The sequence below is a fragment of the Panthera leo genome, chromosome C1 (genome assembly GCF_018350215.1).
Source record: "Panthera leo isolate Ple1 chromosome C1, P.leo_Ple1_pat1.1, whole genome shotgun sequence".
Lineage (NCBI taxonomy): Eukaryota > Metazoa > Chordata > Mammalia > Carnivora > Felidae > Panthera > Panthera leo.
The window spans coordinates 150,782,778-150,806,420 of NC_056686.1; the positions used below are offsets into that span (position 1 = coordinate 150,782,778).

Sequence of the window (23,643 nt, forward strand, 5' to 3'; positions counted from 1 at the left end):
CTGTCACAAGGGTCCTTCTTCCAGAACACTCTGTTCAAGACTTTGAGTGTAGTTATTCATCTGCTATTAACTGGTCTTTTTTTTCTCTTTTTCTTTTTTAACCAACCTCCTCTATATCTCTATCTGTGATGTCCCTGTAGATATCAGATAGCTTTGCTGAATGACATCATTGATAACTATCAATCAGAAAACACATTATTAGCTACTGAGAACAGCAAAGGATTTGCCTTTCTAAAATCCAAATGAAACTTACCCATGAAATCAGTAGTAAACGGGCATTTAGTAAGAGGAGCTAATCACCACATGCTTTACGTTTAAATTTTAGAAATAAAATGAATTACCTTTGTCTCCTTCACTATCAAATGAAAATTTCCTTCTTCGTAGCTTACAGTTGTCTCCTTCAGAATCATTCACAGACTGTGATCGTAGTAAGAGATCAGCCTTTGTTAATGGACATGAAGATAAAATGGAAGATTATTCAATTTGAACATATTATCAGTAACTTCTCTACTGTTTCATATCATTTCAACCACTTTGAGACTTAACTATTAGATTGCAGGCAAATAGCTACAATACTTTGTTTCCCGGTTGTCTCTAAATTATAAAATGGACTAATAGAATAATTCAAGTAGTTTCACCATCTGATGGGGAAATCATAGTTGTATAAGTTATTTATCAGAAATGTTTAGGAATAATGTCAACATTTAGAGACAACATATTTCTTCATGTAGAATGTATTTTATGTAACTTGGTAAAGTTAAAATAAAAATAATAATTAAAAAAATTGCAGGGGGCTCCTGGGTGGCTCAGTTGGTTAAGCATCTGACTTTGGCTCAGGTCATGATCTCACGGTTCATGAGTCTGAGTCCTGCATCAGGCTCTCTGCTGTCAGCACAGAGCCTGTTTCAGATCCTCTGTCCCCCTCTCTCCCTGCCCCTCCCTTGCTTGTGCACACACTCTCTCAAAAATAAATAAATGTTAAAAAAAAATTCAGAATCTGTATTACAGCAGGGAAAAAAGTATAAGCTAATTATAATTAGCTATGATGTTTAAATACATGGTAATGATTACAAAGTTAAATTTCACAACAATAAATATAAAGTTAAGTTCAATGAACACTATGCTGTAAGCATTTTCTTATTTTGAGCTATTTATTATTTCTCCTTCCTCCCCTTCTGGGAATTATGATCATTTCTGTAATAAAAATGGAAGCTCCCAAATAAATAAAACAAATGGAAGTTCCTATTTTATTTGTTTGCTGCTTAAACTTTTTTTTAATGTTTATTTTGAGAGAGAGAAAGAAAGTACACATGTGCAAGGAGCAGAGAGAGAGAGAGAGAGAGAGAGAGAGAGAGAGAGAAGCCCAAGCAGGCTACACATTGTCAGCACAGAGCCCAACATGGGGCTCAAACTCATGAACCGAAAGATCATGACCTGAGCAGAGATCAAAAGTCGAATGCTCAACCCACTGAGCCATCCGGGCTCCCCTGGTTGCTACCTAAACTTTTTATGTGAAGAAGTTATCTGGGGAGCCTGGGTGGCTCAGTCCCTTAAGCGTCCAACTCTTGATTTTGACTCAGGTTATGATCTCATGAGATCAAGCTCCATGTTGGGCTCCACACTGAGTGTGGAGTCTGCTTAAGATGCTCTCTCCCTCCCTCTGCCCCTCTCCCCTACTTGTGTTCTCTCTCTCTCTCTGTCTCTCTCAAATACAAAAATAAATAAATAAATAAATAAATAAATAAATAAATGAAGTTATCTTGTTGTTCATCAAGGCAAAATCAGAATGAGGTTGGTGACATTAAACAGATTTTAATAAAGTACTGAATTCAAACCATTATAAAAAATATATGCTCTTGATAACTTGAATCTCTTATCACCTAGATATTTTTCAACTTTAGTGTTTTGAAAAGAAGCTATTATATGAGCTGGTGCTTCAGATTATGAAATGGTACCCTGGTGACCTTACAAGTTTATCCTCTTTAAGTCTCTCACAGTACCTGGGAATGACTCATTCCGGGGAGAATTAAATCTACTCCCTTTTACCTAACTATTGACTTGAGGATTTTTTCCTTCCAGAGAGTATACTAGTTAGCATTAACAAAAAGAAAAAAAATAAACAAACAAAAAAAATGCAAGAAAAAAACCCAAAAAACAAAACAAAAAAAAAAACCCCAGAAGTTTCAAAAGCCCCAATGTTTGATTTCTGGCAAAAAGCTATTTAGAATCAGAGCTGAGGTGATGGGGTTTTGGGGAGGAAAGAAGGAGGAATAAACTAGTAATAAATTGTAGACTGCAATTCTGTATTCTTAGCATAGTGATGTCACAAAGACACATTTTTAATAGTAGTAGAGAGTGAAAGAGACAAGGGCTACACTCTTAAAATTCACTCAAGGTTAAATTATGTGTAGAATCATTTAAAATATTATTTCTACTAGACCATATGCTATTCATTCTATAGCACTAATTTTGACTCAGGTTTAAGCCTGATTCATTTATATTTCTGTGACTTGGAAATTGTGTGAAATATGGACCTAAACTTGAGTGAGTTTAAATGTTTCATTTTTATTGAAAAGACATTGCTAACCCATGTGTGGTATAAATAATAGCTTGGAGAATATTCTAACTCTTGTGTAAAATAAGCTCTTCTAGGGGACTTAAATAGCCTAAGATCATTCATTTCTTACAAATAATTGGCACACTCAATATAAACCAAGGCTATTTTAAATCAAGTATGTCACCTAAGTGTTTCTGAAAGGTCAAATTTAATTGACCTCCTTGAAGTTATTCAATATATTTGAAAGTAATTAGACAGAATTCCTTCCCTATAATTTAGAAATTCCAAAATTAAGAGTTGGTATCCAAATATTCAGAGTTGGTAAAGTTTTGCTATATTTTGCTTGATATTGCAGAAGAATTTTGGCAATCCAAGAATAAAATAAAATGTCATAAATCCAAAAATAAGTAAACCATTAACATATACCTTTGCACTCTCATGCCTTAGGTTAAAAGTCAACTCTAAGTTTGTGAGAAAGTGGTCGGAAAACTCGGGATACATATCCAAAACCTCTAACAAGTCTTCTCTCTGGATCTTATGCAAGTCACAGTACGTGAGAGCTCTTACATCTGCATTAGACTTTCCAGGTTTGGCATAAAGATGAACCATTTCTCCAAATATATCGTTTTTCCCTAAAAATAAATAAATAAATAAATAAATAAATAAATAAATAAAGGAGGTAAAAGGAATGTGAACTTAATGCTTTCTTTCTAAAAATACAAGGGGACCAGTGACCAATCCATGGGCCAAGGAATTCAAATGGAAGATCCCCTGGCCAACAGACACTAGAGCCTCAAAATTCCAGTACCTCCTACTAATTGCCTCAGTCATGTTTGTTTGCTGAGTGGTATTTTACCTCTTAACCTACTGGTCCTGACATAATGACTATTATTTCCATGTTTTGATTTTTTGGCTACATGCCTAGAAATGTAGCAACGTGGCTTTAGTCTGCTATGTCTTACATGGCTAGAAAAGGGTGTTGCCATCCAGTAGGTGTGGTCCAATTTTGTCAATCCAGGAATATGAGAAAGGCAGCAGTGAGTCAGATTCACAAACTTTCTATCTCAGGATGGTCTCCAGGGGTGATGGCAAACATGGGGGTATAGTGGCACACTTTCAACACTTAGAGGACTAGGGGTATAATTTGAACATACCCTGTTTCCTTTACTAACCACTTTCAGATTTGCCCGTAATGACTCTGTCCAATTATTGAATATATCTAGCTTTATTTATAGTCTTGCTCTTTACCAAATGGCCTTTACTCTAAAAGTGTGTCCTCCTTGCTTTCTTGCCAAACCTGGGATTATCTCAGTGTCTGGCTTCTGATGGGTTCTCCTCATCCCCTCTCCCTGGCCACATGCCACCTACTTTTCCAGGCTTTGTTTAATACTGAGGATGATGACAGCAACAACAAATGCTTATTAAGAATTAAGTAGGTGCCAGGCACTGTGTCAAATGCGTAGGTGAATTATCTCATTCAATCCCTAAAATAACTTCATAAGGAAGTTACTCTCTATTATTTAAATACTATGACTATGAAAAGAAGATTGAAGAGGTAAACTGATTAGACCAAGGTCACCTACTTAGTTGGGTGAAGGGAGGGAGAGAGTAGCCATGTTTAAATCCCATGCATTCTGACTCCAGTCAAAACTTTTTCACACTTGATATGTTTATCTCCTCCCAATATTTTACCTGAATGTCATGGCCATTTAGGTTTTTCTGTCTCTGAATGTCAAGACACTTAAAAATTATAGCTGTGAAATAAATGCTTAATAACTACCAATAAATTATCTATCATACATCTTTTAAAGATCATCAGTGTAAAATGGTACTTTCTTATATATATCCTGAAGCTTCTTTTCAGATTTAGAAAAAACTTTTTGGACCTGTTATTTTTTGACAGACAAGCTTATATATACCCAACTATAGAAACTATCAAAGACTTTTAAATGATAAAATTCTAACCAGTCAAAAAATGCTATAATGTTCTTATTTTAAATGTGAATTTAATGGGTAGAAATCAGAGAGCACATCTCTATGACAGAAACTGATATGGGAGAGAATATATTAACTTTGTTTTAAATAAATACTTAGCTTCAAAATGGAATGAGGAATGATAATTTGTGAGGATTTTAGGTGCAGATTTACATGGAAATGGGGACAGAAGAAAAGAATCTCTTGAAATTCTTTATAGTTTTAATACTTCAGTATAGATATTGTCAAAGAAAAGCTCTCAACTAAATTCAGCATGGGCTTTGCATCTTAATTAGTTTACACGACTGTAAAAATGAGCAAAAACTAAGCCAGTCAGCGTGTACTGCTTAACTACACTCTAAAATTACTGTTTTATAAAGCAAGAAGTCTTGTTACCTCCCTGTAGAAGGTGGGGCAGGCTCATTCTAAGATCAGGAAAGCACTGAAGCATGCTTCTTCCCTGGCAACATACAGAGCAAACTGTCAAGGCCGAATGTGGTGAAAATCCAACTTACTATGTAGCCACTACCTGATTTATGTTTTTATTCTTTGCCTTATGCATCTTGTCAATATGGGATTTTAAAAAACCGTCATTAAAATAAAATGATCAAAATATATAGGAATCACTCAAATTTCTTTGTCCTGTGCTAGGCCATACTCTGGTCCTACTAGGCAGCAGAGAAGAAAGACAACATCCTGTCCTTTTGGATGTTGACATCAAGAATCTAGTGAAAGGAAGTCATTGAATTACATGTTCATTATCTAAATGGACCTGGATTTAATCCACAGGAAAACAAAAAAGTGCAAATGTTCACAAACATTGGGAGCGGATGTTCCCTCAGGGAGACTGAGTCTTAAGGCTGCTGGCTGGGTGTTAGGGACGAAACACTGATCTCCTTTCTCTCTGCTTCCTTCCTCTTCCCCACTCTTCTAACAGTCCAAAGAAATCCTACAAGTTCACACTGACTAAATTTGCTTTTGAAGACACAGATTGGACAGATGGACATTCTTTTGCACCCAAACCAGTTTAATTAACTGGTAATTTTAATTTCCTCAACACCTTTATCCCTGGATGCTAAGTTCATAGCTCATAGTTCATAGGTCATAGTTCACAGGTAAGGACTATATAATTCCATTTGGTGGGACACAGCAAGTAAAAGTGCAGAGCATATAGATGGAACCTATCAATACATAGACACAGTTCATGACAAGGCATTGGCACATGCTAGCAAGTAACCCACAATGGACACATTTTATTTAAGGTGTTAAGGGATCCGAAATGAATCCAAGGCCCTCCAACATGAAAAGCAAAATGCTGACTATTTTCATACATTTGGGTTCTGATGTTTAAGTAGCTTCCAAGAACTAAAGAGAGTCATGGAAGTGTTTACACATTGGAGGAAAAGTGAGATAGTCAAGAAAACGTATTTTCTGCAAGGTCAATTTGATTTGAATTGAATTTTAAATAAAGCTTTAAAATTACTATCAGTCTTAAATAGGACTCATAAAAAACCAGATCAATCCTTTTTTTCTATCATTTTAAAATACACAATGCACCAGCTAACAACTGAATCTGTCACCATCCAGTTCTAAAACACTCACCCAGAATAGCTACCACAATGTCATCTTTGAGGATTTCGATAGAGCCTCTGGATAAGAAATAAAGTGCAGTGAGAACATCCCCACAGTGAACCAGGGTGTCTCCTGGAGGTGCATGGGTGGTCTTGAACTTCATTGCCAAAGCTCTAAGGCAACCTTTACTTGCCCCCCGAAAGGCTTTGCAGTTTTGCAGCAAAGTCTGGTTGAGGTGTAGACAAATATCAGCTTGTAAACATTCTGGGAAACCCTTTAGGACCTGAAGAAAAAACATAAAGAGTTTCATACTACCAGTGCACAGGGTACATCCACTTGAAATAAAGTATATTTCTTGCTCCCAGAACTGCAGGTGTAGTCATTGTCACACGAGTTCTTACAATGCTTCTACCTCGCCAACCTTAATGAATACTTGGTTTGCTAAACATGTCAGAATTTTAACTCAAATACTTGTTCTCTGAATTAACTGCAGGCATTCAGACTCAACACAAATGCTGTCTCATTAAAATGTGATGCCGATGTTTCACACTGCTTCTCATTCCCTGAATTATGTGAGGTAGCATCATACTGTGCACATATATAATGCAATGTGACAATTAATAAGACATAACTAATGAGAGGCGGTACAGCTAGGAAGACAACCTTTTGAAGGAATCTCAAGTCAATTTGGATTGCTATCTCTGGTATACATTTTAATTATAATTAGTAAAAATAATGATCCTGAAATAGCCATGGCATTTGTAAATGTCATATACAAGAGAGTGCTCTTAGCTAACAGTACGTGGAATATTTATGTTTCATATGCACACTATTAATACTAAATATTTTGATAAGCACTGAAAATAGAGAAAGGGAAGGATAACAGCAAACATACTTTAAAAGTATAGTTCTGTTTTCAGAAATGGAAATCGTGCCAGAGTTTACGATGCAAACATAAAGCTTCTAACAGCACTACTAGTAGTTTTGACAACTTATTCAGTAACTGATTTAAAACTTGTAGAAGAAATTAAATAATAACTTGTGACAAGTGCTACTCAGTTTAAACGGAATAAAATTGAATATTATTTTATAAAAATCCCCAGGATATGGGCCAAAGACACTCAACTCTTACTTCTCTTTGTGTGTCTTAGTTATCTTGGGTGTCGTATCTAGATTTTAATTCTCATGTTGACTTTCCTCTGTCATTAAAAATAAATCCATTTAAATATGCTTTGGAGTAGAGGGAGGAGGCAGCACATAGTACCTAATAATGCAATTTTAGGATTTCCTAACCTTTGGGTCAACCTTGCTATTGCTGTCCGATAAAGCTAAAAATAATCATGAATCATTTGTACAGATAATTGAAATGTATATGGTCCATAGGAGAACTTCAACTTAGATCATATTTGAGTTACCTTACACTTATTTCTATTTTACATGTTAAAGCAGCCACAGGTCTACTGCATCTGTAGGACCACTGTGTGATGCAATTGGTCAGACCAGTTGTGGTATCATACAAACGGATCAATGAGAGACCTAAAACATGGCAGCCACTATCTGCAATCTTGTTTCCTTCATGGTAACGTCACCCATAGAAATGGGTCAAGGGTGTTTTAGAAGACAACTCACAGAACATGAGTTCTGGTCATGAATTTGCCACAGGTTGACACTTGTGCAAGTCACTTGATCTATCTGTGTTTCTTTGCCAGAGAATAAGAGCTTTTACAATTTTGAAAATTGCCGTAAGTTACCAATGCATAGTGTGCCAATTGCTAGATACCGCTTACCCAGCTCCAAATATCTGTAGGAATTCAGACATTCGTCCCGAAGTTTCTGTATTACCTGGCTCAGACCTGAAAGAAATGAGCCTTCCTCTGAGTTCCTGGGCACTCATCTGAACCTCTGTCCTTAACTCTCCCTTTCAGACTTTGTCTACATGACTGGACTTCTGCCAGATTTCCTGCATGGACGGAAGACCTCTCCAAAATGATAATTTGCCTAGTCTTTGCCCATTTTTGCTTTGGGGGGCTAGTGGGTCTTTCTGCACTCTTTGTCAGATCCTACACAACCCAGCTCCTCTCCTAGAGCCAACCCTCTGGTACGTCACCGATCCCTCCTATATGGGATTCTTTGGCAAGTTATGCCAGACTAGAATTGAGTGATGTTTGTATACTGTTTTCTGAAATGGGACCACTTTATTTAGAGGTGTTACAGTAGGAAAAACCCCAGTTCACTGGTCTTCCTGCACACTTTTCCTCCCTGAAGCCCATTGTTGTGGTCTTGGCATGATTCTCAGATGTCCCCAACCAGGTAAAAATGTAAAGGGCCTCACACCAAGTTAACAAGTTAGACATGCTTATTTTTCTCCTAAGATTTCGCTTATTTATAATAAGGCACAAAAAGACATTTTATATTTCACATAAATGGGGAACTAGCACTTCTACTATAATAGTTGGAATGAGATTATTGAGCTTATAGCTGCTATTTCTGGCATTTTCCTGAAGTTCCTCCATTACACTTTCTGAGTATAGCTTGCTTATAAAAGGAAAAACTGTGCATGTGTGTGTGTGTGCGCACGTGTACACAGGTGTGTATGCATGCTTTGAATTGGAAGGTGCAGATAAGATAGACATAGGGACTACTCATTTCTCTGAGCACATTAGATGCGCTATGGAATCAGACAGGCATGAGCTGAAGTTCTAGTTCCATCACTTACTAGTTGGGACTTTGGTCGATTCAATTCAATTTTCTTGAGATTCAGTTTCTTCAATTGTAAAAATAATTAATAGTATCTACCTCACAGGGTTGTGCTCACGATTAAATGTGATAATGTATGTAAATCATCCTATCCATTGTAGATGTGCCATAGACCGTTTATTTCCGACTCTTTTTTGTCATACATATTTGTTGTTCCTGAAGAGCTGGTAAATTATCTTTAGCCAGAAATTGAGATATGCAACATCCGATGTATTCTCCTTGATCTCTGGTGAATAGAAAATTCACCACTAACTTTTGTGTTCCATTGTCTCAACAGAGTTTAAGACTTCTTTTTTTCTCTCCTCTTTCTAACTTCTGTTTCCTGTTTCTGACTTGTGTTAAATGTTTTGGCTTACTTGCACTTAGGTTTTCACTGTGAGTGTTCTTAAATTCTTTTTGAAAGTAGGCATTTACTAAATTAATATAAAAATGTTATTGGAATTCCGATATTCTTAGAAACACTCAGAAGACCATGAAAGGCTCTTGGGAAAGTCTTTCAACATCATTCTACTCTCTTCTCAAGTGTCCTTGTTAAGTGTCATTTTCCTAGCATTTATCCTATCAGATGTGACACCCACTGGAAAGACTGGTCTCAAGTTGGAGGTACCATAGAGTTTCATGGAGAAGTCTTTGCTTGTCCACAGAGAAGATACACACCTGTTAGCATGAAGGACTTGTCCAGATTAAGGAATTGTCCTGTGGGGTTAGTCCTTCACTGACTTTCTTGATTTTCTTAAGTCAGTTATGTAGATCACTCAAGTAAAATTCCATAGAAGTTAATATTTAGTAATTGAATGTCTTACTAGCCCAGAGATTTAAATGTCATACATAAGTCAGCAGCTTATGTATGAATCTGGGCATGCCTAAGTAAAGAGACTTTATAGAAGCAGAGTTAAAAGACAGAAACAGTAGAGAAACAGAGGTAGAAGAACACTGGAAAGAGCGAGGAGAATGGGGTAGGTTTAAATAGTAGTCATCGGAGACACCCATTTCCTTTGGTCCCAGCAGTGTTCCCTTCCTTACTTCCTACTGATTCATTGTACTTTTATTTGTCAGTTTTAGTTCCTCTGCTAAATTCCCTGACACAGAACTTCCTCATTTAACACTCAAATATTGGCATTTTTACCAGGCCTAGAAGATCTGGTAGTAAAGGGTAGCTATGTCAAACACACAGGTACAAACTAAGACACAAGCTGGCTTTGTGATTGTTAAAATTATTTCTACTCCACGCAATATAACCTTCTCTGTCAAGTTCTGAAGCTCTGAGGGTACACAGCACCTTTCACTGTGTATCTTGAGTCATTATTTATTGAGTTAATTAGATTTCAAAGACCAAGGAACATCACAGAGAATCAAGTTCATGGCCTGCAGCTTGGAAAAGTAGCTCTCACTCTCAGCAAATATGTAATAAGTATCTACCCTGTACCAGGCACTCTACTGGGTATAGAAGCATAACTATGAAAACACACACACACACACACACACACACACACACACACACAACAAACAAACAAAACAACAACAAAAAACATGTTCTGAAAATATCCCTGAAAATTTACCTAAAGCCCAGATTTAAGTGCCCAGATTAAAAATATATATATATAGATATATATAAAATCAGAATTTCCCATTGTTTGCTCTGCATGAACATTTATAGCACACATTTGGACATTTATAATAGACATTTATAATACCAATGGTTGTTCAAATGAACCCTCAAAATACAGTTAGTTAATTTAAGGTGAATGAAAAGCTCTCATTTAACTTTTCTAATATTTGCAGTTATGAGGGATTTTTTAAACTTTCTGATGCTCCAGAAAATTTTTTCAAGGCTAATAAAAATCTCATGTCTTTTTTATGGTATAAGGTCACTTGAATATTTTACAAATGTAAGGTTATCTCCCCTTTACTTCACTTTATGTGAATAAAACTCTTTGGGATCCTCAAATTATGTAAGACAAATGAGACATTCATTCTTTTGACTTGGAAGTGCTTTCTGTGATTGTTAAAAGCAATCAACCCATAGTTTAGTATCAAAGGACCCAAAGTTTAAGGGCATTCAAACAAGGATAACCCAACAATTACAAAATACCATAGCATGATCAAATCAAACTAAAACTCTGAAGAATCAAACAAAGAGCAAAAATGGAAATAACTATTCCATTGTAAGCACCTATCAAACATGATTGAATATTAATTCAGGAGTATTTAACTTTACACTAAACTTCTCTCAAATGTGAATTTGCTGACACACACCTAATGGAATAAATACTACCATACTGTTAATATTTGCAATTATGCAGTGTGTGAAGTCAAATTTCTTCCATACTGAGCAATGAATACAAAATTTAGAAAGGAATGGAGGCTGAGGTTAATATAAACCTGCAATTTCTGATTTGATATGAATGTGCCCATCAAAATGACATTAGTCTCATTTTCTTTTTAGTAAGCAGATCTTAAATTAAACTTTTATACTTAGGTCAATAAAAACAATTATAGTACCTAATTTATGTATTGGGGTTTCAGTGAAAAACAAGTTTGGCTCAAGTCTATGACAGATTATAACTAGAAAAATGTGTCCAGGGCTTCTGTCAGTGGAGTCTAAGAGAACAGATATTAATGAATATTAATTAAGATGATTATTATTGTCTTTTATATGAAACTATTATATCATCCTTCAGGGTGAGGGACTGCTGCCTATTGGATTTTGCTCTGGAAAAAGTTCTCTTGTAATCATACTTCAATACAACTTTGTCTTCTAACAGTAACTATATGTCTGGTGGGTAGGGCAGGTGACTTATAGTCTTAAAGCCACATTCTCTTCCCCACCCAAAAGTTTAAGGCTTCCCTTTATTCTGTGAGTCTCCACGGTCCTGGCCTCACCCCTATGTGATTAAAGGAAGGTAGAGGTTGCAAGAAAGAAATGTTGTTTGTTCCTCAATCAACTTTTACCTGGATGCTGACAGGTAAGGATTTTCAAATTAAGTTAAATATTCACAATATACTCTATTATTCCTTCCTCAAATTTAAGATACATGATTCAATGTTTGCTGTTTCTTAGGCTGGACTGCCAAATGCTCTTTTATGGTGGGTATATTTTCTAAGTTCTGTTAGAAGAAATCAACAATGGAGTTTTTTTTTTTTATGAAGATGTTCTCCAGACACCATCTATAGTGTTTTAAACCCTCTATGTGCTCTGGAAAGAATCACAATCTATTTTCTTATAGATATCCTCTATCCAGATAATATTGGAAAGTTGGTTTATGTTGTAATGAATGCATTTTTATTTGTTTCACTTAGCATAGCTGCAGAGAGGAACATTCCTAAAGGCAGGCTGAAAAGGGCACCATTGAAGAAGACAGTCTGTGTCAAATGATTCCCCTAAACAGCAAATTAATCTTATGAACAAGTTTGGTAACTATGATAACTCACATTAGGAAATTTTCTGAGGAGCTTCCCTGGTTCATTAAATACACTTAGATCTTGACAAATTAGGATTAATCAAAACACAAATTAGCACTCCCCATAAAACACTAATCCTCAAGTGTGATTATCAAATAGATGATGCAGGCAATATATTAAATCTTAAATCTCTGCCCTTAAGACTTTATAGCATTTTCTGATTCTGATAGAATCACTGTTTGCCATGTGGGCATTCAGCATTTGATAAATCCTTACCACTTACAAGATACTGAACCTTGCTTTTGTTGTTTCTAGAAACTCATGCATTCCCTAATTTTGAGGTCATCCCAGATCATGTTATTGCTATGGTTATGGTTTATCATTAAGGAATAGGAAACATATATTTTTCATCTTTCCTGGGAGATTACATGTTTAATACTTCATGTTTACCCACTGATCATGAAAAGTGGATTGTTTTAGGAGTTATAAACATTCAAGTGTATGCAGCTGTGGTCTGAAGTTCAAACTGCTTTGCTATCTGCTTTCTTATTTTACCTTCATGTGACTAATGAGAATAAGGAGTTATTTTATTGTATAAGGATACCATATCTGGCCAGATTGTTGGCAAAGCAAAGTATCCTGCAATCCATGATAGGGGGCTTTATAAACCTTGAGAAAATTAACTAATTTTAAAAATGTAACTTTTCCACATTTGTCACATGGTTACATCATTTAGAAACAAAATCATGAGCAGAACAGAAACTTGCCACACGTAGACAGGGAAACCAATGTCATAAATCCTGAACCACTTTTGATACAAGTAATGATTCCCTGAAAAATGAAACAGTTTTCCCTCCTGCTTCTTCTCCTTGCCTCTCTCAGTTAACAGCATAATATGTGAGATGCATCTTTGCTTCCAGAAGGACAACTTTAAACTGACTCCGATTAAGTCAGGGCCAAGGATGAGTTGGAGTGTGGGTAATGATTAGTAGGCAGAAAGGATTTATTGCTTTTACATCCATGTCCTTGTTACCCAGATTCTGGAGTTCTGCTGACTCAGCAGAAGACTGATTATTTTTATTTTATTTTTTTTTTAAAAGGTGCGTTAAGATGTATGCAGTAAAATCTCAAGGGAAACCCACGGAACCCACTAGGTTTTCTTAAGGTAACAGGAGGAACCCGGATACTGAGAAACAATTGCAGGACCTTCCCCTGAACCCAACTCCTTGAGAGAGGAGCGAGGGCAGGCATTAACAGAATAAATTACAGTGGGGTCTATTGGATGCTTTGAAAACACTTCTTCCAAAATGGATGAATTGTAAATGACCTGAGCTTGCTCACAAAGAAAGGAAAAGGGAGTGCAGTCTGCCAGGTAATGAAAAGAGTGATTTAAGTACCACCCTGTACTTGATATGCTGTCTTGAACTTAAACCTAGTTTTGTTTTCAGAAACCTTTCTCATGTGATAATATTTTAGAATCAAATGTTTTGATTCAACTTTATATAAAGCATAGAGAGTGGTGATTACCTCAATTTTTATATGTGAAAGCTTAAATATAAATGCATTAGGGATTTTATTTGTGGAGGAACTAAGACTTCAGACTTAGTCTAGGGTTCCTTCAACTATTTGACTTACCACAGCTGTCCATTACACTGGATTTCTAAAGTTGCGTCTAACGTGGTGACAAAACGTTCCCCATTCATTTCATTTATTGGTTTTTATCAATAATTAACAAAGAATAGAAATGTAGCATAAATGTCATTTTCACTCTGTACCAGTTAGGGTATTTGTTCCTTGGAATGGTTAGGGTCAGACAACAATTCCAATTGTTTCCTAGAAAAAGTGATGACTACATCAGCAACTACCAAACTTTTCACAAAATAGGAGAAGCTCTCAAAATAGCAGAAGTTCTCTTCCTCCACCTATCTGATTCCTCTTCTGTAAAATGTATTGATTCTTGCTACCCGGCACTCTAATAAATGTTTCAGATATTGTTCCTACACATTTCTACTTCTGCCAACTGAATTTTAAACCAGCTGTGCGTGTTCTGAAATCTATTTATGCCAGCTGTACTTGTTAGTGGAATCATGTAACTTAATCACGTTGCACATAAAATAATAAAATATGTGTAAAACAAGAGAGCAGTTTCCTTCATCCTCATGAAAATAAAAAGCTAAATGCTTTGGAAAGACTTAATAAAGATGAGTCATCTTAAAAATTGCAACTACAGGGGCGCCTGGGTGGCTCAGTCGGTTGAGCGTCCGACTTCGGCTCAGGTCACGATCTCGTGGTCCGTGAATTCGAGCCCCGCGTCGGGCTCTGGGCTGATGGCTCAGAGCCTGGAGCCTGCTTCGGATTCTGTGTCTCCCTCTCTCTCTGCCCCTCCCCCATTCATGCTCTGTCTCTCTGTCCCAAAAATAAATAAACGTTAAAAAAAAAAAATTGCAACTACAGATTGTTTTTACATTAAGTGTACGTGCTTAAACATTTATAAAAGTAGAAATGTTATATAGTCCATTAACTCTGACTATAATCCAAAAAGTTTTAAAAATTATTAAAACATGACCAGAAAATCAGAAATACATGGCTATTAAGAACCACACTTTATGATAACCTTTGGATCAAAGAAGAAATAATGCAGAAAGCAATAAAAGGAGAACAAGTCATACCAAAACCGATGCAACCACAGAAAAGCTTGCATTGAAAGGAAAATGTACAGTCTTAATGCCTTCGGTATTACAGAAGAAAGACTCCAACAATAAAAGACCTTAATACAATCTTGAAAATAATAGACCAATCCAAAGGAATAAAAATGGGGAATTAATGAGGGCAAACTCTGGAAATAAAAAGAATAGTGGCAAGTATAAATTAATGCAAAGGCTAGTTCCTTGAACAACATCCAATGAAATTCATAAATCTTTTGAAAGCCTGCTGAAGGCTAGTAGAGAGAACAAAACATACAAGTTTAGGAATGAGAAGGCAGATGTACCTGCTGATACAGAAAAGTCTGGGTTAGAAGAGAACCCTACATGCCATTTTACAACTCTGAAAGCCTAGATGAAATGGACGAATGCTTCACAAAACAAACATTACCATATTGGCCAAGGAAGAAAAAGAGTAAATAAATACCTAGTAGAGTTGAAATGGTGATTAAAGACCTATATGAAAACCCCCAGGACCACATGGTTTTACAGATAATTTCTTTCTAACATTAAAAGAACATATAAGTGTATGCCATATCAAAATAGAGGCAAAATTCTAAATAATATACTAACCAACAGAATCAAAAAAGAATAAAAAATAAGTGACCAAGTAGCGTGTATTTCAGGAATGCAAAGATATTTTAAAAGTATTAGTCTTAATGGTGAAGTTATTTTTATTGAAGTCAGCTATCACTATTCAAAATTGTTTCGGAAGATCTAGTGAACTAAAAATCATAATACATAGTATTTAAAAAGAGAGAATGAATTTCTTTCTTTTTGATGCTGATATGACTGCACATCTAGAATATCCAACATAAATGCTCAAGGAAAATCCTCCAAAACCCCAAACCAAACCAAATTACATTAAACTAAGAAAAAGTCCTATCAAAACAATGTAGGGAATGTACTAGGTTGCTGTAAAGAAGATAGTTTGACTCCTTATTATCTATACACAGGTAAAAATGGAAATGTGTAATATATGTCATTTGTTTAACTGACTATGCTGTACAAAGTTGAAGAATAAATTTAATAGCAAAGATAAGAATTTCTTAAAAAAATTTTTTTAATGTTTATTTATATTTGAGCGAGAAAGAGAGACAGAGTGGGCGTGGGGGACAGGCAGAAAGAGAGGGAGACACAGAATCCCAAGCTGGCTCCAGTCTCTGAGCTGTCAGCACAGAGCCCGACCCAGGGCTCGAAACCACGAACCATGAGATCATGACCTGAGGCGAAGTCAGAGGCTTAACTGACAGAGCCACCCAGGCGCCCCCATACATTCTTTTTTTTTTTTTTAATGTTTATTTATGTATTTTGAGAGAGAGAGTCTCTGCACTGTCAGCACAGAGCATGATGTGGGGTTCAATCTCACAAACTGTGAGATCATGATCTGAACTGAAATCAAGAGATGGACGCTCAACTGACTGAACCACCCAGGAGCCCCAAATTATATACATTCTTGACATTGTTGGTAAATCTTGATATTGGTTACAATTTCCGACTCTCATTAGCCAGATCTGACAATCTCATCTTTGGATTATCTCAAATGTCAATGTGGACTTTGTTGTAATTGAGTGAAAACAGTCATATATCTTATCTGGAAGAATAAGAACTCTCAAGTAGCCAGGGAAAATAAGAAAAACAAGATTAGTTAGGGTTGACCTACTTTGTCAGATATTAAAGCATAGTATAAAGTCACTAGGTACAAATTATTATATTGCCATAGGAATGAACAAATAGAGCCAATTTGAAAGTAAAGATACATATACCAATTATATCTGACAATTTAATGTTTAAATAAGATGGTATTTTGAATCAATAGAAAAATAATGACTTATTTACATTCTACCTTCTATTCAGATAAAGAAAATAATCTACAAAGCTACATTTCAAACAGAATACAGAATTTTCTTTCTAATCACACAACAAAATTTACAAGTAAATCTGGGACACTAATTGTATAATCCATATGTTTCATAGGACCTTTGAAAATCAGGACAAGATCTCTGAACTATATAAGTTGACTAACTGGACCATATTTGAAAGATTTTTTTTTTTTTAAAAAACATTTTTAAATCTGAAAGATATTTTTAACAAAATCAATATATTGAAAAGAGATTAGAAACAAATTGCAATATAGATGACAGACAAAACATTATTATCTATAATTCACAGAGATTTCTTATAAAATAAGAAAAAGGTAACCAAAAAACTATACAAAAATGCTGCATATAGGTAATTTATAGAGGAAACATCTTGATTAACCATACGTGCTTTATTATAATGCTGTGACCTCAGTGTTTTGTGTCTATTGTTCAATATGAAGCACTGGTCATTGACAAAGCAGACAAAATTAGAGTCAGATTCTGGGCTAAAGTGCCCATCTTAAAATACGACTAACACCCCAATTTCCTGGCATCCACACATAGTGATTCCACTGTTAGAACAAGCTGAGGGTGGGGCGCCTGTGTGGCTCTGTTGGGTGAGCGTCCCTCTTGGTTTTGGCTCAGGTCATAATCTCACAGGTCCTGAGATGGAGCCCTGTGACCAGCTCTGCGCTCATGGCGCAGAGGCTGCCTGGGATTCTATCTCTTTCCTCTCTCCCTGTCCTTCCTCTGCTTGTGTGCACTCTCTCTCTCTCAAAATAAATACATAAACCAAACCAAACCAAACCAAACCAAACCAAACCAAACCAAACAAAACAAAACCAAGATGAGGGCTAGTAGAAATGGAGCTCTATGATTCAAATACAAGAATTATACCTACACAGAATGAACCTTTGACTTATCTTCTCACCCTGGTAGGCGTTTCTAACTACTGATATGTTTCAGTTCTATGGTGGTGTAAAGCATTGTGATCTAAGAAGATTCCAGTGGAGTGGGAAAAAAATGAACTGCAGCACTTATATAAATGATTTAGCACAGCTCCAGAGTATGAAAATGTACTATCCTAGGTGCTGGAGCCTGAATAAGAATGATTCTTATCAGTTCTTAAATTGAGTGTAGACTTCTGGGGGTGACCCACCTGACCAATAGGAGCCCCAAGATGCAAACAAAAAGAGGTTTTTAAGGAACATCTGCTATAAAAGAGGCAAGGATTATATATTTTTTCCACTCACACTCATCCACGCGGATAGCATAATGTCTAAACCAAGAAAACAATTAAAAAATATGTCAATTCCTTAAGTACTACTGCCTTAAGACTATAAGAACAATTGAACTGGATGAACTTACTCTTGTTTGTTTTTACCCCTAAAAACTGATATAAAAAAAACTCTGACATCTGTTTAGATGTATATTAAAAAAATAAATTAAAAAAAAAAAACACCTAAACTCTGACATAGTGGGTGGACTATTTACATATCCATTTCTTTCTTTCTTTCTTTTCTTTTTTTTTTTACACATCCATTTCAATATAAATTTCCAGGTTCCTGCAATGTCTCAGATAATTCTCCCACTAAAGAAAATACTGGACTTTATTTTGTGAGAAATTGTGAATGGCTTGATTTCATTAAGTTTGATAAATGCTGAATTACTCTGATATTTGAATTAAAAGGGACTGAAAGTCATATTTACAGAATGCTGGAAAGCTAAATTTTGATGTCTTTCTGTATTTTTTTAAATTATAGGCTAAATCTGTGTTGAGTACTAAGTGATCTCAAACTGAATGGAGTTTGAATTACTCCTGTGCTTCTAGGACTCCAGAGAAAGTGTTTGGAAACGCATCACATGCTCCAGCAGGAGAAGTTGCACTCTAGAGTCCTGTTTGAATTGTACCATTATTTCAAAGAGCTAAAAAAAAATTGGACACATCATTTCCACTATCCTATTGTTGGGAGAAGAACATTACTAATGAACGGAAGAACTGCAATATGTTCCACTGCCTCAGTGTGGTGTTTTTGCAATGACTGTTTTTTCATGCGTAAAGCCCCAGGCCACGCTGTCATTTCCCGTGGTTCAGGAACCACCGAAAATAAAATCCCACTGTTAAGAGCTCCCTTTGCACAGAAGCAGCATGGTGCCAGCCGTAAATAAGTCCTTCTTGATAACGGTTGGAGACAAGGATGAAGTGACCATAATCATTTGTGAAACATGATGGGGCACATACCATTTGGGACACGAAAATACCAGATGCCTGTCTGAAGTCTGCTATTGTGCATGTCAGGGGGCTCCAGATGGTACTTGCTGCTCTGTGTGCTATTTTTGAGACTTTAGAGTAAGTAGCTTGGTAAAAAATAGGAAAGACATGCACCTTGCCCTTTCTAAAGCACATATGGTTCAGGTACTGGCTACACTAGGCAAGCACGTGTGCTAGGAGATTTCTTGCTAGCGAGAAACTTTGCTGCCTACATAGTTTCTGTAGAGCCAGGCAGTTTCTGTTAACTAATCAGCATGCAGATGAAAACATCTTCTAAAGTACATTGTAGACAGCTATTTTAATACAGCTCTTAAATAGTACCTAGGTATTTCCTTACAGAAAACTAAAAGATGTCTCACCAGTCCTGATGGGATGAGCCCTGGGTGTTGTAAGTGATGAATCACTATATTCTACTTACTGCTGAAGCCAAGACTATACTGTATGTTAACTAACTTGAGAATAAAAAATAAATAAATAAATATAAAAAAAATAAAATCAATGCAGGTTTTTGCCAGTCTCCATGCCCCATTTTCAAATGTATGAATTTACTCGCTAGTCTGTGTAGAGAAGCAACATGTTTTTCAAATTCGGCAATATCTGCAATGCTTTTTGCAGGCTGACTGCTGGTTTTGAAACTATGCTTTTTTGTTAAGAATATTACCGGTCAAACAAAAAAAACATCAATGCAAACTATACACCGATGTGAAAATTGTGTTGTGCTATTGGTATCTTTAAATGTAAGTGATTTTCTTCTCTGAAGAATTCCTAGAATCCTTGCCTGCTAGAGGGGTAAATATGAGGCCACCGTATTTTTAATCATGTTTTTAAACTTTATGACTAAAGAATCAAAGGTTTTCCATTGACCCTATTTATCAACTTGGCTGCATAAAGGATCCTTAGAAAAAGTTAAAAGGGGGATGAAAACAATATGGTAAAAACAAGCCATGCTGTTCTGTATATTTTGCTTAACATTTCCAATGGGGTTTAATGTCACAAGGACTGTTTCTGTATGAGCGGCTGACTTGCACAGGACTGAAAGAGCTCATCATTACCTTTCACTATGGTGTATCAAAATAGACTGTGAGTGGAGGAGATTTATATAAAGGCCTGGCATAGATGAAGTCATTTCAGTTAGCCTAGAGAATAGGTACAACAAAGTATTTGATGGCGTAGAGTTAGATCATGGATGCAGAAATAATCAGTGTTTGTAGTTAACAATTAAGTACAGAGTAGTCAGCAGTCAGTAGTAGTCGTAGGTAGGTAGTAGTTAGTACTTAAGGTCAATAGGTAGAGTTAACAAATGATTCTCTGAGGGATAGCAGAGGAGCTGGAGAAGAGCCGTTGAAGGAAACCAGATTTTCACTAAGATGCTTCTTAGACATCACATCAACTCCAAGGAGTAAGAATTTCTATTAAATAATATGCTTATTATTTATTTGTCTCTTCTCCATTTTGATTGGCTTTGTTTGTTTGGGCTATTATAAATGAATGATTTGTCACTCCGAGTCCTATTTTGGTTCTAAGCATTTTTAGCCTACTCAGTTGACTCTTGAATGAGATCCCTAAAAGTTCTCCCCGCTTCTTCAACTCTTCTCCTATTTTATACCTCCTTCTTTCTGAGGACTTAATCTACCCTCTGCTTAACCAAGGAGATTGGACCATGTGGTGCTAATACCATTGAGTTTACTCCTTTTCTACTCAAAGTCAGTGCCTTTACCCTTTTTCTTTTTGTACCTGCCTGTCTTTAAGAAAAACTTGTCTATCTACCCTGCTGAAACATTCATCCCTCTTCCTAGGTTCTCATTCCAACTCCTTTCTATGTCTCTTTCTCAAAAATTTCTCCATTAATACCTCAGGATAAAAAAAAATGTCAGTTGCTCTCTTTCCTCTTAAAATAAATTAAACAAAGTTGTTTCTGCACTACCTGCCTTAATTTTCTCTTGTGCTTCCCCACATATGGGACTCAATTCCTGTCCTAGTGTTTACCTGAAATGGTTCCCTTCTGTTCTCTGTCATTGACAATTCACCATAAAAGAGAACCAGAAGCTCACTACAGATAGCAAGGGAGCAGGCAGCAGGTAGGTTTGAATCTCCATCTTTAAGCAGAAAATCTCCCATAATAATTGTTCTATACGTTTAGCATATTTGAGTTCTGGTGCTTTAAAAACATTTGACAATGACAAGTTTCATGAAATTACAGAGAGGTTAAGTGACTTGTCCAAGATGAGTGGCAAATTGAAGAGCTGGTATTTAGGTCTTCTGAATGCCTGTTCTTATTTTTTTATATTATTAGGCATAACTAGGGGGGGCATTTTTAAGATAAGAAATAAAATTCTTCCTCAGTTGTTCATAAAGGATTGTCTTCCATGTCAATATAATTTTAAATTATGAAGTCGTTTCTGTCATGAATGATTTATTTCCCTCCCTCCAGGATGATGTATAGAGCCTGGTCACAAGGCCAAGCCCTTGTGTGTAATATGAAGAAATTTGACTCTAGATTGACTTTCAGTTCTTGACAATGTGGGATAATGTCAGAAAGTGTCAGACTGGGTCAGAGGACAGCTTTCAATTTGGGAAAATCCTTGAGATACCCTTTCTCAATCTTAATCTGAGAAAGTATCTCCTCTTCCTAACTGGTCAAATTTGGAGGAGTAGAAGGGAGAGAGTTTTTCAGAATTGACCTATAGACATTTTTGAGAAAATTGTCATTATTCCTAAGCTTGACATCAGATACAAAAGAATACTATCCTTTCTTTAATTTCATTATCTTGACTCTTTTCCTTTTGTACTCTGAACCATTTGGTTCCATTGAAAGGGAGCCCATAAATTTCCCCAGAATACTTTTGGTTCTGGAATATTGTGACAATAGCTATTTCACAAAAAGCAAAAGATCCAGGGAATAAGAAATATGGCTGCACATTTTAGGCCTATTTCCTATGTTTTGAGTTCTGTCAAGGAATCCCATGTTTTGGGTTATGAAAAATAATTTTGAGTCAGTTAATACATGTAATTGGAAACCTTTTACCTCATTTTGACATGGTTGGACAGTAAAAAAAAAAAAATGACCTGAAATGTTTCACGAGAAACTATGTCTAAGGTTGTGCTTAAATGAAATAACGTGAAATGCTGATGTAAAATACAACAGTTTGATGTACTTTTATGTATCACAATACATAAATTTAAATCACTTTAAATTATTATTAAATTACTATTTGGTTAACAATAAACTAACAAGACACGGGGGTTATAAGAATGTGGTTTTAGTGGTAAAAAAATCTACTTTTTTTTTAACCTCTCAATAGTCTAAGAGTACAGTTACTTTTCTCTAACTTTGTTTTGTTTTTTGCACATTGTGTGTAACAAGTAGGCATCTTCCACTTGCTGAGTTTTCAGTTATCTTGCACTTTGATTTTTTTACTCACTTTGCAGTCACAAGATGAAAAATGTAGACACTGTGTACAAACAAGAAGTTCGTGCAAAGTCAAGCTCTCAAAACCACATGCAAGACTCAGTGGCACATGGTTTCGAGCTTACACACTCCAGGATCATGTAATTACAGGCATGCAGATGGAAGGAAAGTAAAGCACCTACATCATGAAAATAGAGGATGATGAAAGAGAATGACATTTTCTTTATGACAATTATCTAATGCAAACCGTATACCCATAACCTTTATCAGAGTGGAGGAAGGAGCAGATAAGTGACTTTTTGTGGGGAGGGGGAAACTGTATATAAATATTACTAGAGGTCAAGTTCTTGTTAAACTTAAGGATTTCTATTCTGTACTTGGCCTCTTCCAGGTTATCTTCTCCAGGTCCTTGCTTTGTATTTCCTTTGCTACATCATGCAAAAAAGATCAGAACTAACATTGGAAATCACTTAACAAGCTCTAAACCTGACAGATAACAAGGGTGTTCTCCACAATTTACACGAGAATTAAATTGGATATAAATACCTCCTGTTCTTACCGGTGGGTGTTGTGATTCCATGTATTAAGGTGTGAAGCAGACAGGAAAGAGATAAATCTTTCATAAGTACATTGTAAATAGGCAAGTGGTATATAAACCATATTCATAGGTAATAGAGTCAAACAATGAAAGCTAAATCGTTGTCAAAAAGAGACTTTATCACAAAAATGGTCACAAAACTAGTTATATGGAGAGGGGATGTACAATATATAATTGTTTTATTACTGTTAGTGAAATAATCTGGCAGTATGGAACAACAAAATTGAGTGACACGTGTTCTGATTAAAAAGTCTTGACACTGCTTCAGCCAACCCAGAGTTACAGAATCCCCAATAGTTTCTGAATGCTGGTATCTTTGTTCAACAATAATACAGATGGAAGCATCGAAAGTGATAAATTGGTAGGTGCTTTCTTATGAAATTTAAGTTATATCTTAGTGATATAAATTTATCAAATGAATTTTCTCAAGTAACTTTGGGATAATTAGAAATAACTCATGGAATTCAGTTATGCTTTTATATGAAATGTACTAATTGATTGGCTTATCAAATGTAAATTTTTATAGCGGCATGTCCTT

At 35.8% G+C, this 23,643-nt stretch overlaps 1 protein-coding gene across 3 annotated transcripts in view; it reads right to left on the minus strand.

Annotated features, from left to right (window-relative positions):
* The window catches only part of KCNH7 (potassium voltage-gated channel subfamily H member 7), a 154,496-nt gene that overhangs the window by 27,248 nt on the left and 103,605 nt on the right, over positions 1-23,643 (minus strand). For all 3 annotated transcript variants that reach the window (XM_042948967.1, XM_042948966.1, XM_042948968.1), the window contains 3 exons: positions 6,134-6,386; positions 2,984-3,189; positions 342-441 (listed from right to left, as the gene is read on the minus strand). In XM_042948967.1, coding sequence (XP_042804901.1) covers positions 342-441; positions 2,984-3,189; positions 6,134-6,386 — 559 coding nt within the window. The remainder of the gene's footprint in view (positions 1-341; positions 442-2,983; positions 3,190-6,133; positions 6,387-23,643) is intronic.